Source organism: Xenopus laevis, chromosome 1L (genome assembly GCF_017654675.1).
Source record: "Xenopus laevis strain J_2021 chromosome 1L, Xenopus_laevis_v10.1, whole genome shotgun sequence".
In the NCBI taxonomy this organism is placed as follows: Eukaryota; Metazoa; Chordata; class Amphibia; order Anura; family Pipidae; genus Xenopus; species Xenopus laevis.
In genome coordinates this window covers 121104093-121120008 of record NC_054371.1, presented here as the reverse complement: position 1 = coordinate 121120008, position 15916 = coordinate 121104093, and the positions used below count along the sequence as shown (strand labels likewise).

Here is a 15916-nt window from a genome sequence, read left to right as displayed (position 1 = left end):
GGTTAACCGATTGAAAATGTGTTTACTATTTGAACATTTTTTTTTTTTTATACAATTCATGTTTTTGTTCATTCTGAACTAGCACACGTATGTGTTACCTGTAATATGTTTTTGAGACTGCATGATAATAGCTGTTATGTTGTTTTCTTCTTGCTGTCCATTGTGAAAAATCCAATAAAATATTTGAACAACATAAATAGCACACAATGTCTGTTTTAAATCAGTATCTCTTTAATAGAAAAAAAAACTCCAAAAATATACTCAGACCTTATATTTGTACAGGTTCCTTCTTTCAATGCCTTTAAGGTGAGTTTGTACCCGAATTTTTTTTCCAAGCGTCATTTCCCTTTGTGGGAAAAATACCCAAAATATCAGTGCCACCTGTCATTGGCTTTAATAGAAACTGCCTATCCCTGTGGTGACAGCAGAGTTAACTGACTTTACCATTATTCCCAGCAGGTCAGTGTTAGTAAGTTATTGCATCAGAGTCTACCACCTAAAGTGCTGCAGAAAATATAACCTCATTGCATTACATGGGGAGATAACAGGCAGTGTCATTTTTAAAAAGCTGAACCGCAAGTACCAAATTAGGGTTATCTAGGGTTGTTCAGCTGGATGCTTATGGGCTGGATGTGGCCCCAGTATGCTCAAGATCTCTACAGACCAGCTTGTATGACAATGTTTTATAAATTGCAGGCTTTTAAACATAGAAACCACAGATAAATTGCCCATGGCATAGTAAATCTTCACCAGCACTGTCTTAATATAAGGGTGGACAATCTGCTCATCTGCTGTGATCTACTGTTAACATGTTTGACATCTACTGGTGTACAATGATATATTCTTTGGCCAACTTTTATCCAGCAACTAAAGGGCCAAGTGTACATCTGTCTTCTAATAAGTCATTCGGCCTGTAAACTTCCACCTGCTGCTAAACCTGTAGCAGCTGCTAACAACTGGAAGGTCCACATTTTTAAATAACATTCTTGGCAAAGAACGTGATCCAACAGTGTCCTATAAAATGTGAATATTACTTAACATACAAGAAGGCACATTTGCTAAGGTTTTAGACTTTTCTGGTATAGTTGCCCACATTTGTTTTTTGACCAAAGAATACATATAATAAAGAATGCAACCAAATATTGGTGTAATTTAGCCTTATATTTAAAAGTGTGTGTCTTCACCCTTGGGGGTTGCTTTGGACACCATATGTTCCAGCTCTTAAAAAAATACAGTATATGGGGTCATTTACAATGTCCATTGACAAGTGCAAAAGCAGAAATAGCTCATCTAACATCTATGCCAATGGGTCTGCTGCTTTCTGCAGCGAGATGAAAAATACTAAAAAGTAGTACAAAAGTCCATAGTGGCCTTTCTTTTGCACCCTGTATTGTAAATGAGCCTGACACTATTTAACCACATCTTTTATTGTCGTACCTGTGCATTTTTCCCACACAGGAATTAAGTATAACATACTATAGGTGGCATTGTTTGGGTTGATTGGGGTTCTGAACTGAGCAGAACAAGAGATAAGGCTAAAATGCCCACATTTTCACACTGAATACTTACGTTACATATTAAATTTACAAAAAGAGTCTTATGCCTAAAAAACACCGGAGGAAGGGGTAAAAATAAATAGAGTCAAAACACACATGAATTCCCAGATAACTTGCAAATACAATATATCTCAATGTATTTGTTTAAGGCAGCAACATTTAGCTCCACCTTTGCACAATTGGCCACTCACATGGAAGCTGATGACCTATTTCTTGTGCTGAAGTAGGATCTTCAGTTAATCTTTGATTTTGGTCCATTGCAAATGTTTTCTTATTCCTTCAGCAGTGCTAGATTTGTAAATCATTTACGTCAGAGATGCAAAACCCTTGATCAGAAAGTCACAAGGAAAATTTTGATCATACTCCAATGTATACAGTATGTCTTTGGCCACAGTCAAGTTTGGAGTCTTGTATGGCATTCCACATAACTATCATCTCATAAGGCACAAAACGATGTACCATTAGTAGCTCCCTATAATAACAAGGATCAAAAGAATCCAATGTGGCAGAAGGGACCTTCACCCCTACTGTCCTCATGCCCATGTGGGAGGCTGGCACTAAGCCTGCCTTTTCAAGGCACATGCCAAGGTACACATCATCAATTGGGAAAAGTTGTATGCTCTTGGACTGATTAGATATTGAAAGGCAAGAAAACCTAGACATAAGAATTCCTCCACCTCCACAATACATTGGGTAGGAGTTGGAAGTGGTAACCTGTACTGGTACGTAATACTTGCTCTGTGACTCCCGGATGGGACCTACATTGGCTATCAACTGTCCAACATAGAGATGTTTATCTGCTCCATGCTCTCCAAATCCCTGTAAATAAGTAATTACATTGAAGGTGTTCACAAAGACATCATCGTCTCCATTGAAGATAAAGTTGGCTCCTGGGCAGTTTTCGTCTAGCCACTGATGAAATAGGAGCTGCTTTAGGGTTAGGTTAAAGAAAGTGTCTTGAAAATCCCATTGTATGATGTCACCAAATTTCTGGCTTTCAATCTTCAGCAATTTATTCATCCTTTTTACTTCCTTATCTACCTTCGGAATCCCGGATATAAATATTCTCTTCACCTTAGCAGTTCCATAGGTTTCTTCTGCTCCCCAAGTTTGTCGAATAACAGCCCTTCTTTCATAGTTACCAGGGGAAGATTTAATTGCAAGTAGCAAGAAAACTCCTTTGGATGCAGAAGGGCCACCACACTTATTGGGAGAGTCAATAATTAGGGGGAAGCTTCTGCAGTGCCTGTATTTTAAGAAGTCTTTTATATGAGGTGGCAAAGCAGAGAACCCACTAATGCTTTTAACAGAATCATTCGGCTTACACCTGGAATGCCACTCTAGTTTTACAATGGGTGCTTTGGTAACAATATCTGTAAGATGGTCAGGTGAAGATTCCTCAATTTCTTCGAAGACTACTGGATCATTTTGATCTTCCCGAAGGATAAAAAGGAGGGACAAGATTCCCACAGCAAGCAATACAAGGATCTCAGCTTTGATAAATGTCCTCCTCATATTGAAACTGTAAAGAAAAAATGAAGAAAATAAATCACAATGGAAGTAAATATCAATGTATGACCAAAGAAGATCTAAAAGCATATGAGTTCAATGAATAGGGCTTGTGCTGAACATATTTTTTAGATTTAAGAAAGATTTTTTTTTATTACTTATTGCACTAAACAGGGAAAATATATTAAAACCACTTTCACTTTTCACTTTTACAAATTCCTGTTTTGCCAAGCCAATTATAGCTGGTAGTAAAAAAAAAAATACTAGTCTGCAGATAAGCTATGTATAACTATAACTACTCCTTATCTTAAATCTTAACAAGGAGGGGTTTATGCATACATAGCTGATTATCTCTTTTAACCAAATCAAAAATGCAGACTACTTTTTCAACACCTTCTTGGCTGACATGTAAGTGATGTAACACTGAAGAAAATTCCTAGTTATGACAAATCTATTTAGCTTGCTGATTAAATATGGATATTGGACAATGGACTCTCTACCGAACTTAAAGGGGAACTCCACAAAAACATAACTTAAGCTTTTTGAAAGTAAACATAATTTCAAGCAACTTTGCAATATACATCAATTGAAAAAATATGTAGACTTTTCATGATTTTTAATGGTTTCTGACAGTTCTTCTGCTGATCTGTCTGACTACTTTGCTGAGCTGACTGACTACTGTTACTTTGTATCAACAGCCATCTGTCCTTAGCCTGTATCCTCCAAACCCCACAATTCCCTGCACACGTGATTTCAATAAGGAACGGAACATAATAGTGCAATGCCTTGTGGGTTATGTAGTTCCTGCATGCTGTCTGTAAACTGTGGAGAAGTTGTTACAATTTGTAACACCAGTGTTTTAGTCCCTCCTTCCCTGCCAGGATTTCAAATGATGCAGAAAGAGAAGAACTGTTAACCAGCTGGATTTTAGCATAGAAAATGGCATTTATCCATACTTTTTGAAGAAGCAGGTAACTGTGATGGGTATATTAGCCTTTTTTTTTGTAAAAAAGTTTGCTCCAAATCATTTTCTGACTTAATTGGCATGAGGACTCTCCTGATATCCTGTCTCTTGGAATGTTAAACTCTCACTGAGGTGCATGAGTAACCTTGAGACATGCTACAACATACCACTCCTATGCAATATGTTTGCAGTACATCTAGGTAGGATAATAACTATGCAAAGAAAATGTACAATTACCTCCATACAAACCAAGCAGGGAACCACGGAACTACCTGTTTGTACAAAGACAACTACGAGCCTCAAACATGACTATTTTCACCACTATCATTAATTAGGGCACATGAATAGAAGTGTTTCTACAAGCACTCCGGCACACCAAGTTCCAATTTTAAATCTTATCTTTCATTAGATAAAGTAAGCAAACAGTGACTTTAGTGTTGTTTGACTGCAGGTAAAGGTGGCATTCTTACCTGCATACAAGAGCTTCTTACAGGAATAAGAATACTTGAATATAATATGAATGTTGAATAAGTCCTGGAAGCAGCTAACAGTTTAGCAGAACTTCATTGCCCTGCTGAACAATCACAGTTAAAGTGACATTGGCTTTTTGTAACTTTTTTTTTAAAAAGTCAAATGCTTTCAGAAAATCTGTGTTTTTAACATTGACTGACATTTCCATAGCTTACGTTATTCTGTTGTATTTTGACATTACTAATCAACCTACCATGAAGGTGGACACACTTGAGTGCTTTAAAGTATAGTACAACCCTTGGTTGCTTTGTTATATATAAGCATAAGTACGTTGGCCAGGTGAGTTCTCCACATTGCCATGTTATTTATAATTGAATATTTTTTTCTTCGGTGAGTGGTCAGAAATATGGTGATCCTCGATCAAAACTGATCTGGAATGGTCAATTAAGCAGCCATTAATATGTATAGCAACTTGAGAGATGAAGGATAAGGCATGGGGTACATGGAGTGAATCACAGACTTTTCTCTGCCTGTGTTTTGTACATAGGCTGAGAAAAGTGAATCCACTGCCATGTGCTCCTTGCTTTTGCTCCACTGAAAGGCACAGCATCAGCCTGTGTGGAATTGGGAAGGCTGGAGGATAGAAAGGCTGGATCTGACTGTAAGTTCAATTTTCCAGCTATTATCAATAGAGAACATAAGCTGAACTTGTACAGTTAGGACACAATTATACAGTATATAGAAAATATTTTTTTATTATGGTGTAGTACATTTAAAATCTACACTCCCTGTGCCATAAACCACACTGTATAGCCATTCTGGAACCTGTAGATAGCTCCTAAATCAGTCATGTTACAGCTGCAAAGTTCCCTTTAGTGACTGTGATAAAATTGTTTCAATGGCTTGTGTGCCAGATCCATTTTTAAAACGTAACATAAAATAATATAAGGGTAATGGCACACAGGAAAATTTGTTGCACAGGTTTGTAAACAACAGTGACAAATGTCAAAAAATACCTCTCCCTTTACTAACACTTATATTGCCACATTCTAAAACATTTTACATGCAGAAATATTAATGTTGAAAAAAAGAAAATGTCTGTTTGAGAGATCTGTCAACTTTGGGTAGGACAGATATCATGCAGGCCCGTGTGCCATAGCTAGAGTTGCCACCTGGCCGGTATTATACCAGCCCATATGGTAAAAATGATGAATGAGCCTAATGTTATCAATAGGGCAGAGAGATTATACAGGAAGGCTGGCATTTTTTCTAGAAAGGGTGGCAACCCTAGCAATCACTCTTAATTAAGTGACTGAATAAAGTTTCAGCATATAATAACTATATTTATAAAGAGCATTTAAAACCATCACCACCCACAAATAACATTCTGCAACTTGAAATTTCAGAAGAAATGTTTCCTTCACTTATGGTTCAATGCCTGGTTACCTCTGACTCAGTGGCTCTATACAATATAGACTTGTTCCGTCAGCCTTACAGTAGAATGGTTCTATCCTGAATTAGGCAAGACAAGAAAAGGCTCTTATACAATGGCAAAACTATACAGGAAAGAAATAAAAAAAAACCTGCCCTTTATTGTTTACAGCAATGATGCAAAGGCAGTTGCGTATTTCATTTTGCTTTTGGCAACATCACTATAATGCTGTATATATATCAGAGCATAAGAACACATTAGTGCTTTGGAGACACAGATGACACTTAGGTCAAGAACTTAGGTTGAACTCTATAAATGTGTTCAATTCTTGAAAGCTGGGGTCATGGTAAATACTACATGGTTGCAAAAAAAACATTTTCTATATTTAACATTGAATTGTACTTGTATGAACCGCACACCTTCCTAGGTCACAGAACTGCACTTTAAAAGCTGTTCACCTTCAAATGAACTTTGAGCATGGGTCAGATAGCAAACATCAATTTCAATTCAATTTAAGACAATTTGCTATTGGTTTTTATGGGTTTTCTTAGGCTTGAAATCAGGAAGAATGAACCTGAAACCCCATCACTTGTCTGGTTCCTAACAGCCACAACCAGACACCATTTTCAGTTGCAGGCTGGAAGAGTCTAAATAGGAAGGCTAATAATTCAGATACAATCCAAAATAAATAATGAAGACCCACTAAAAAGCTGCTTAACCATAATATATTGAAAGTAAATATGATCTTCTCCTTTCACCATAGGTCTCTATGACATTTGCCATGTAAGCATTTACTGCTAGTTTAATTCATTCATTTTTTATAGACCTTTATTTTTATTGTTAAGAGTGTATAGATTCTTTAGGGATAACATATGGGAACGTTTTGAATTTAACAAGGTGACTACTTCATGGTGAATGGAGCTTTAAAACGCACCTGGCTATACAGATCAAAGCAAAACAGGCCAGAAAAAATGCAAATGTAAATAAGGAAAGGACAGCTACTAAACATACACCCTTAGGGTCTGGCCACACAAGCAGATTCGGGGAGATTAGTCGCCCCAGTGACAAATCTCCTCCTCTTCTTCGGGGCGACAATCTCCCCGAACTGCCTTCCCCCTGGCCTCCAAAGTTGCCTCACAAGGAAGCTTTGGGCGACTTCGGAAAACAAAGCTCCACGTGTGCATTGCCGCAGGCGATTTTCATTTTAGCCGGCGGAGGGCAGGGCGAAGAAGATGAGATTTGTGGATGGGGCGACTAATCTCCCTGAATCTGCTCATATGGCCTCACCCTTAGGCTAATAGCACATGGGTTGTTTTCTCCACTGGCACATACTGTATATACACCGGTGAAGAAAAGGAGATTCACTGCCTTCTGTTCCCCACACAATGTTCACATACAGGGGCGGAAGGCAGTGGATCAGGAAAACAAGCCAGGTGCCATTAGCCTTACAGGCCAACACATGTACCAATAAAACAATAAAATAATTATAATAATAGAAAAATCATACAATTTTTAGTTGGTTACACAATCCCGACTTTGTTCCAAGGAAACTGGTTGCTTTATCAAATGGACAGGCTTGACAATTGCTTCCTCAACTATCCGTTCCATGAAAACTGGATGCTTAACCAAATGGTTAATGGTTGACAATTGCCTCCTCAACTACCTGTTCCATGGAAACTGGTTGCAAGTTTCACTCCCTTCTCAGTTATTCACTCCAGTCCTATTGCCTACTTTTCTCTGGATTTTGGGAAGAAGCCAGATGCACGATCTTGTCTTCCACAAGTAGGGGAGTGACATCACATCCCCAAAGCCATGAGTGCCATTTTGCAACTGTCCTGCCCACCCACACACCTAGGGGCAGATTTACTTGGTCGAAGTGAATTCGATGGAATGTTCGAAGTAAAAAAATTCGAAATTCAAAGTAATTTTTGGATACTTCGACCATCAAATAGGATACTACGACTTCGAATTTATTTCGACTTCAATTCGAACTAAAAATCGTTTGAATATTCGATAATTCGATAATCTAAGTACTGTCTCTTTAAAAAAACTTTGACTTCAATACTTCGCCAAATTAAACCTGCCGAAGTGCTATGTTAGCCTATGGGGACCTTCTACATTTTTCAAAGTCTTTACACATCGAATAAAAATCCTTTGATCGATCGCTAAAATCGTCGAATCGTTTTTAAGTTGATGGTTGAATTTCAAAGTTTTTTGTACTTCGAAATTCGACCCTTGATAAAACTGCCCCCTAGTGCATTGTGGGTACTTACCAGTTTATTTGGTAATGGGTGTTTGGATTCTGTTCTTGTCTAATCTTATAGTGTTATGTCAACCATTCTTTTTATGCATTTTTGTCACAGCAGTTGTTAAACCTTGCCTTCGGTCTATATGATTAAACATGAATATTACATGCTCCTTGTTGTTTCAATGGCTGGCATTTAGTTTGAGATCCAAAGTCCAATGCATATAAAGAAAACGGTATTGGTTTATACTAATGTGTGTTTGCTAGTCAAGGATCAAACTCCTGCTTGACATATACAATTTATATGTCAGTGCTTCCAGTGTAGGGGTAGCTGGTAAAAAAGAATTATTCATATTTGTACTTGCCTTTCATTTGCTGGAAAATATGACCAAACTTGGACATTGCCCTAACAAAAAGGCCAGCTGCATGGGCATTCATATGTATAATCTCAAATGTCTGTTTTTCTTATATAGTAGAGTATTCAGTTAACAAAAAAGTGATTACAACTAAAGTTCTTTTGTGAACTCACAGGAAGGGTTGCGAAGGTGTTAGATATATTTGTATAGAGAGGGCTGGCCACTGACCAAATGTTTCAGAATTCCTGTGCAAAGAATGTTATGTGATCTGGCATGCTGAAAGGAGAATTAAAACTAAAGAAGTAGGGCAGAAATGTTGTACATTATGTTTTGGGCAGAAATGTTGTACATTATGTTTTGGGCATCTATACCAGCCCAAGGCAACTGCATCCATTTAGCAGTAAAGATCTGTGCCTCCAAATATGCCCCAGTAGCTCCCAATCTTCTTTTCTAGTGATTCACTACACATGCTCTGTGCTGCTGTCACTTAACTGAGCTTAGGGACCAACTCAAATTATACTGAATATATATTATAAAAATGTTTAGTTCTCTTTTAACTACAGCCATTATAAGAGCTAGAAGGAGGGGATGATATAATTTTCTACAGAATTACTATACAGAAGAGGAACAGCTATTCAGATTAATTATATGGGGCAAAAGGGTAAACTCCATAGTGACAGAGCAGCATTATTCCTCTGAATATGGTGCCAGTTACACTTTAGTACTTCCTGGCTCTTCTGGTTCCAACTAAGTAGCTGACATAACTAATTACCAGCCCACTGAAAACCCCAAACGAAGAGCAGCTCAAAGGCTGATGCTTAGATAAGGGAGCTCTGAACAAATTGACTGCACCCAAGCTACATTCCTTCACTGTAATGCTGTTTGTTTTTATGATTAGCGTTTTTTTTTACAATAGCAATGACAAAACTTTTTTTTTAACAATATCCAGACTTTGAATTTTTACCTTGCCCCCTGAATGCACAGTAGAAAACTTCAAAGTCTCTAAACAAATACAACAATCTATACATTCTTCTTGCTTATAACAGGGTGGGGTATAGCTTTTCAGTGGCAAAGTAAACATGGCAACTAAATCTCTCTCTTATCTGATTTCTCCTGCCACTGTTTCCGTCTGCTGTGACTGTAAATGATACATTAGCCTGAAAATATAACTACATTTATACACTTCAGCCTGTACGGTACTGAACTCACAGGAGGGATGGGAGTAAAAATTTCCCTCCTTCAGCTCCCATTCCTGTGAAGCCATTAGTTTGGCTCATTCATGTTGGCACTAGGTAAAACTGTACACATGTGCAAGCCTAAAAGCTGGCTTCTGAGTAAATTGATGGGCCAAGTGGCATATGCATTGCAATTTAGGGACATTTGACAGCCTTTGCCTTATGGCGTCACTGTTTAAACAGGAGAGAAAGAAAGGCGGTATTAGAAGAGAAAGGAAACAGAGAGAAAAGCAAATGAATGAGATAAACGGGCTGAAGAAAGAAGTAAGGAAAGAGAAAGTAGGAGAGAAAATAAACAAAAGAATAAAATAAATACTCCAGAGTGGGCCACAGAAGAAAGAGCAGAAAAGAAAAGAGAAAAAGAGCTCTTAGAGTAGGGTTGCACCTGTCCGGTAAAACTGATGGTTGATCCCAATGTTATTAATAAGGAAAAAAGATAAATATATAGTAAGGTCAGTATTTTTTTCCAGAAAAGGTGGCAACCCTATCTTAGAGTAGTAGAGCAATTGTGTCATTATCGCTATAAGTGCATATTGTCTCTACAGGAGGCAGTAGGGGTCATTTATAAATTCAGTGCAAAGTGCAAAAAACACACCAAAGGAAACAGACCCAAAGGGCACAGTGAGATCAGTGAATCAAACTTCCAGTTACTCAAATTTGCTGTCTATGTGGTTCATATGACATTGGTTTGAGCAATCTATGTAAATGAAGGTTCACACTTGGATCCCGACACCATAGGAAATAATTTATCTAGAGCACCTTTCATAATTGGTTCTGCAGTTCAGATTTCTTCAAAGTTTATAACAGCAATTTGTTGCAGGTCAAAAACATTTACAGCAGGTCTGACAGTCACATCTACCACCACTACCATTTGTTGGAAGAAATATTGCCAGTGGAAGACCTTCAATCCTCAAGCAAAATGTGACACAGCACAAAACACTATACTGTAAGCATCTGTTTTGTTGAATGCAAAACAAGAAAGGGGAATACAATAATTAGCTAGTGGCTCATAGGTACCATAGGCTTACCTCTTATTTAGAAGTCCATGGAAAGGGAGCAGTGAGCACAAGACAAATGCAGCCTGTCTCTGGAGACCTCTGCAGTACTATCAGAGAGGAACTAAAGACACAGTGAACAAAACTGTCATGCAAAACCCCAGGGAAAGCCAATTGTGAATGTTCCCACCCAGTCTTGCACCCTATTCTTTATGTACACTTGCTAACAGTGAATCAGGCACGTCTAAAGATAACAGGCAAGGATTAGATTCAGCAGCACTGGTCTGTAGGAAGAACTAGCACACACTGACAGCAGAAAAAAAGCAATGCTGAGCATCCATTCTCTCTATTTCTTAGCACTTATTTGTGGCACACAAGGGCTGACTAGTAATGAAAAAAAAACAAGAATACTCAGCAGGGATGGTGTCAGAACGGCAAAGCCATATTTATTACTAGGTTCACTTTAATATCGTTAGCCCAGTAATAACTACCACAACACTGCCATACCTGCTGATTTAGCACTAGCTGGGTAAACTTTGTAAATGCATCCATCACTTATATTGATTAAGACATCTAAAAACAGATAAAGACAACATCCATATTTGACCTCTCTCTTCTGCCACCCAAAACTTGGCCAGGTACAGTCAGGGCAGCCATCAGGGGGGGGACAGGGGGGAGAGTTGTAGGGGGCCCCCGAGGGTAAGGGAGGCCCGGTCACGCCACACTTACTTGATTAGCCGAGCCCCCCGTCTTTCTGAGAGCTGCTGACTTCGGGAAGGCATGGACGTTTAAGGGGCCCTGGCCACCAATTTTCTTATAATGTGGGGGGGCCCTGGCCACCAATTTTGGCCACCAATTTTTTTTTCTCATGTGGGTCCTAGCCACCAATATTTTTTAATGGGGGGCCCTGGCCACAAATGTTTTTTTATGTGGGAACCCTAGCCACCAATATTTGTTTTGTTTTTTTACTGTGTGGTGGGGGGGCGGACCTGTGGGGTGGGGAGGGTGGACCTGTGGGCGGGGCTTGCGGTGGCCGCAGCCCAGGGGGCCCAGGAAATTTTGTCGTATGGGGCCCTGTGATTTCTGATGGCAGTCCTGGGTACAGTAACCCATAGCAACCAACAATGGCACCCAGTCTGCCTACACACAATGCAACAAATGCTGAAGTTTTTACATGTAACTTCCCTGCTGTGAATATGGGTTTGCATGCTTTGCTGTTAATATTATTATTTACCCTTTAATCCTGTGGCACATTTGTGAATTTGGAGTATCATTTGTAAATTGCTAAAATAAATTGCTAGAATAACAGTTATTCTTATTATGTTAAAAGCATATATTTGTCAGCATAAACTGATGTAAGCTGAAAATCACACTCATAGGTTTGTGAATGTACCCCTGGTGCTGGTTTTTACTTCCACATACTGCTAAAGTTAAAAAATTTTGTGGGAAGGAAATTGTTTTTGTGGGTAGGACATTGTGTATTAATATTCAGTCGCAGGAAACCCATGTTAGCACAACAGTAATACATAAAACAAAAACAATCTTACAAGAAACAAAACAGAAAAAGTCTATTGTATAGCCAGTATATACTGCAACAGAATATCATCAATCTGACGTAACAGGGTCTCCAGTGGTTAACAGGCTCATCCACATTACACATGTAAATCTTGATTATACAGCAAAAACAATTACATACTGCAGTTGAAATAACCGATGGCCCTACGAGGGCCCCTTACACAGTCCAGTAAGCTACAGAGCAAGTTTGTAGGGGGTGAGTAGGCAGCTTTTATTGGCCTGCCTATGGGCAGATTAATTTTTTTACTATATAGAAACGGTAACAGCTCTGGCTGAACTTTTAAATTACAGAAATACAATATGATGTGCCTGGGAAAAGTATGTAAAATTGCTCTATTGGTTTTTTCTGGGTCAGTGCATTTTCTTCCTAAAGGATGACCAGCCTGGGGAAAAAGCATATTGTTTGGATTTAATGGGCTGCCACAACTCAGACATACTGTGCATACTTCCTGGTAGCTTAAAAGTAAGTGAAAGCTTACTGTTATGTAATGCATGCATGACTCTGCTAATAAAGCACTGTTATACTCTACTCATCCTCGGCTGCCCTAAATATAACACAAAGGCTGTTTGAGAGCAGCGTGTGACACGTAGCTTTACCCAAGGTGTTTCTTATTAAGGGTCAGGGCATGCACTCAGATTCGGGGAGATAAATTCGCACATCGACAAATCTCCTCTTCTTTGGGGCTACTAATCTCCCCAAACTGCTTCCTGCCGGCTAGAATCTAAATCGCCGACAGGATGACGCTTGGAGCACTTCGTTTTCGCCCAAATTTTCCTTGTGAGGCCCTCCGAGTGACATCCTGACGTTGATTTACATTCTAGCTGGTGGGAGGCAGTTTGGGGAGATTAGGCGCCCCGAAGAAGAGGAGCTTTGTCACCGGGCGACTAATCTCCCCAAATCTGAGCGTGTGCCCTGACTCTAAATAGAATTAGTAGCAATGGGGGATTTCTGCAGCAGTGGTGGAACTACTGAGCCACAGGTTGCAAGGGATGGCGAAAGAGACAGATTTCTGGTTTTCAAACCAAGAAATCAGGCTCCTCTAGCGCAGAGTGCGCAAATGCGCATCTCTTCACTAGTGTCGTTGACCCCCCCATAACTAAAAAGGTGAGTGGGGGGGCCTCAGCAGTAAGCTGCCTCAGGTGGTAAAATACCTAGAATCGCCCCTGGTCACTGGCCTAACTGTTTTCCTCTTTTCCACTCCGCCCAACTGATTTTCTTTTGATTGGAAGTTAAAGCAAAAGATTTGTGTTCAGCTTGCTTAACCTGTCTCAAATTTCTCCAATCATGTTAATGATGTAGGTCACCTGAACTACAGCTAACGTTCTGATGTGCTCTAACTAAAGATTGTGTAATATATTTTATAGTCCATGTGACTTACCCCATACAAATAAGTTACACCTACTGAAGCTTGTTACAAGTCCCAAGTGCAGTCAGTCCAAATTAGTTTTTTCTTCTTAAATGGCAATTACACATGGTGTCTGTATTTTGTCATTGCTACAAAACGCCAGAAAATACCCCGCCGTAGACAATACTGGTATTTGTCTTTGCAATAACATTCAAATCACGCAATGGCCCAAAAACGCATACAAAGGTTTGGGGGTTTTAGTAGGATAATTCTCAGTATCGTATATTGCAGGGGATTTTTGGGCATTTTGTAGGCAGACGACAGGTGCCCTTAAAAAGTTTTTTTTCTCCTCCAAATATCCAACCTTACTTTTTTTAAACTTCTTTAGGAAAGCAGACTGCATACTGTAAACATAAACAAATTACAAAGGTAATCTTGCCTATTGCTAATACAGAACTTCCATAGCATAGTAGGGGAATGCTGTGGCTTAAGCCCCACACTACAGTGTTTAATTTATATATACTATGTGACACCCTTACCCAGTTTCTTGCTTTTCTGTGGGTTGCTAAATGTAATCATCTCAAACAAAAGCAAAAACAACTGCAGGGAAATTTTAAAAAGAAATGCTTCAATTAATGTAGCATTACTAGACGGAATGGTATTACAGATTTGTCACAAAGCTGCAAGTACAATATACAGATGTCGTCCTCTAAACAAATATATTTTTCTTTTACCTCCTTCCTCTTTTCAGCAAAGCAGGAGGGTTATTGTTTTAAAACAGGTGCTTAAACTAAAACCCCTAAATTACTAAATGCTTATTTTATATTTTAATATATTATTTCTGTTTATTTCGCAAAGGCGTCTTATTTTTCAAGCTACTGTTCAAAAAATAGTTAATGAAGTTACTGTACAATGCCCTTGGGGAGACAGACCCTGTGGTTGCAGGGGGACTCAGAAGTGTAGAGGGGCCAGTGATGCCCTAATTAGTGAACAGTTTCAATATAACCAGATAGAATAGGTTTGACTTACCACTTCCTTATGTTTTGGGGCACAAAATTTAATTTGCTGTGGGGCCCAGCCGCCCATATAGTTATACCACTGCCCTTGGGAAAGAATTTTTCCTCCTAACTATCAATCCAAAAAGTAGTGCTATTGGGGTGGATAAATAAAGTAATTAAGTCCATAATAACAAATACATTGCCAAATTCCCATCAAATAACCAAAGGGCACAATATTACATTCATGTTTATTATAGACAGGGAACATGGCAGGTTAAATACAGTGCCCAAATCCTGTATAATACCACCAGTACACATGACAGGACAAACAATTCAAGTGTAATTCCCCACTCTGAGCACAAGCACACGGATTCAGACAGATTCAGGCACACCGTTCCCTATGTAATTTCCATAATGTTGCATCTATACCTTCAGATTCTACACTGCATTGACCAGGAGAGAACGTTTCATTCTCAGAATCAGAAGGTTTTATAAAGTTATTATTATAACTAGACTATTATTAAAGCAGACTGAAGGCATCCCCAATAACCAATACCAAGTATTACGAGACATAAAAACCTACACAGCTACAAATCATTTTGGATGGTTAATTATCAAGGAATCCATAATTGCAGTTCCATTCTCAGTATTTCCACATTCTGATTGCCTGAATTCTAGTAAAATGAAGTGAAGTAAAAGTTATAAATATATGTTTAAATGTAATATATATATATTTACTTGGAAAGTTACTCAGATATCCAGTGTAGGGCAGGCAGGTGTGTTCTGTGGCTCCACAAGCGGTGCAGACAGGTGCTGATCTGTCCGGCTGTTCCAGTGTAAGTGTCTCTTCTTCTCAGCCTGTGCAGTTCCCACCCCTCTCCAGCTTTGTCTATGTATATGGGAGCTGGCTATCCCACAAACTCCCTGCACTGGCCCCACCCCTTCAAGTTCTTCTATGGAACAAAGCTTCAAGGAGATAAATATTACCTTTTACATGTCTCCCCATGCCTTTGTTGTGGTCCATCTACCTGTATGATCATTGTCCCTGAAACAATCAACTTGCATACTCATAACATTATCAGTGACTGCCTTACTTTTTATCTACCCCACATTTTCTTCATTCCCCCATTCATCCATCCCCAGTTTAAAACGTATAGGGCAGTGGTTGTCCGACTTGTTTGGGTTAAGCCTCCCCTTGGAGAACCAACTTGCCTTTGGGTCATTCCTTAGCTTA

The 15916-nt window shown here is 39.0% G+C and overlaps 1 protein-coding gene across 1 annotated transcript; it reads right to left on the bottom strand.

Moving 5' to 3' along the window:
* Window positions 1-218: 218 nt before the first annotated feature.
* Window positions 219-15482, bottom strand: b3gnt3.2.L (UDP-GlcNAc:betaGal beta-1,3-N-acetylglucosaminyltransferase 3, gene 2 L homeolog; the record flags this gene model as incomplete). The annotated part of the gene is given in 2 exon segments (NM_001095748.1): window positions 219-3078; window positions 15421-15482. A coding segment is annotated over 1 exon segment (1158 nt). The 3' UTR covers window positions 219-1913.
* Window positions 15483-15916: the final 434 nt, after the last annotated feature.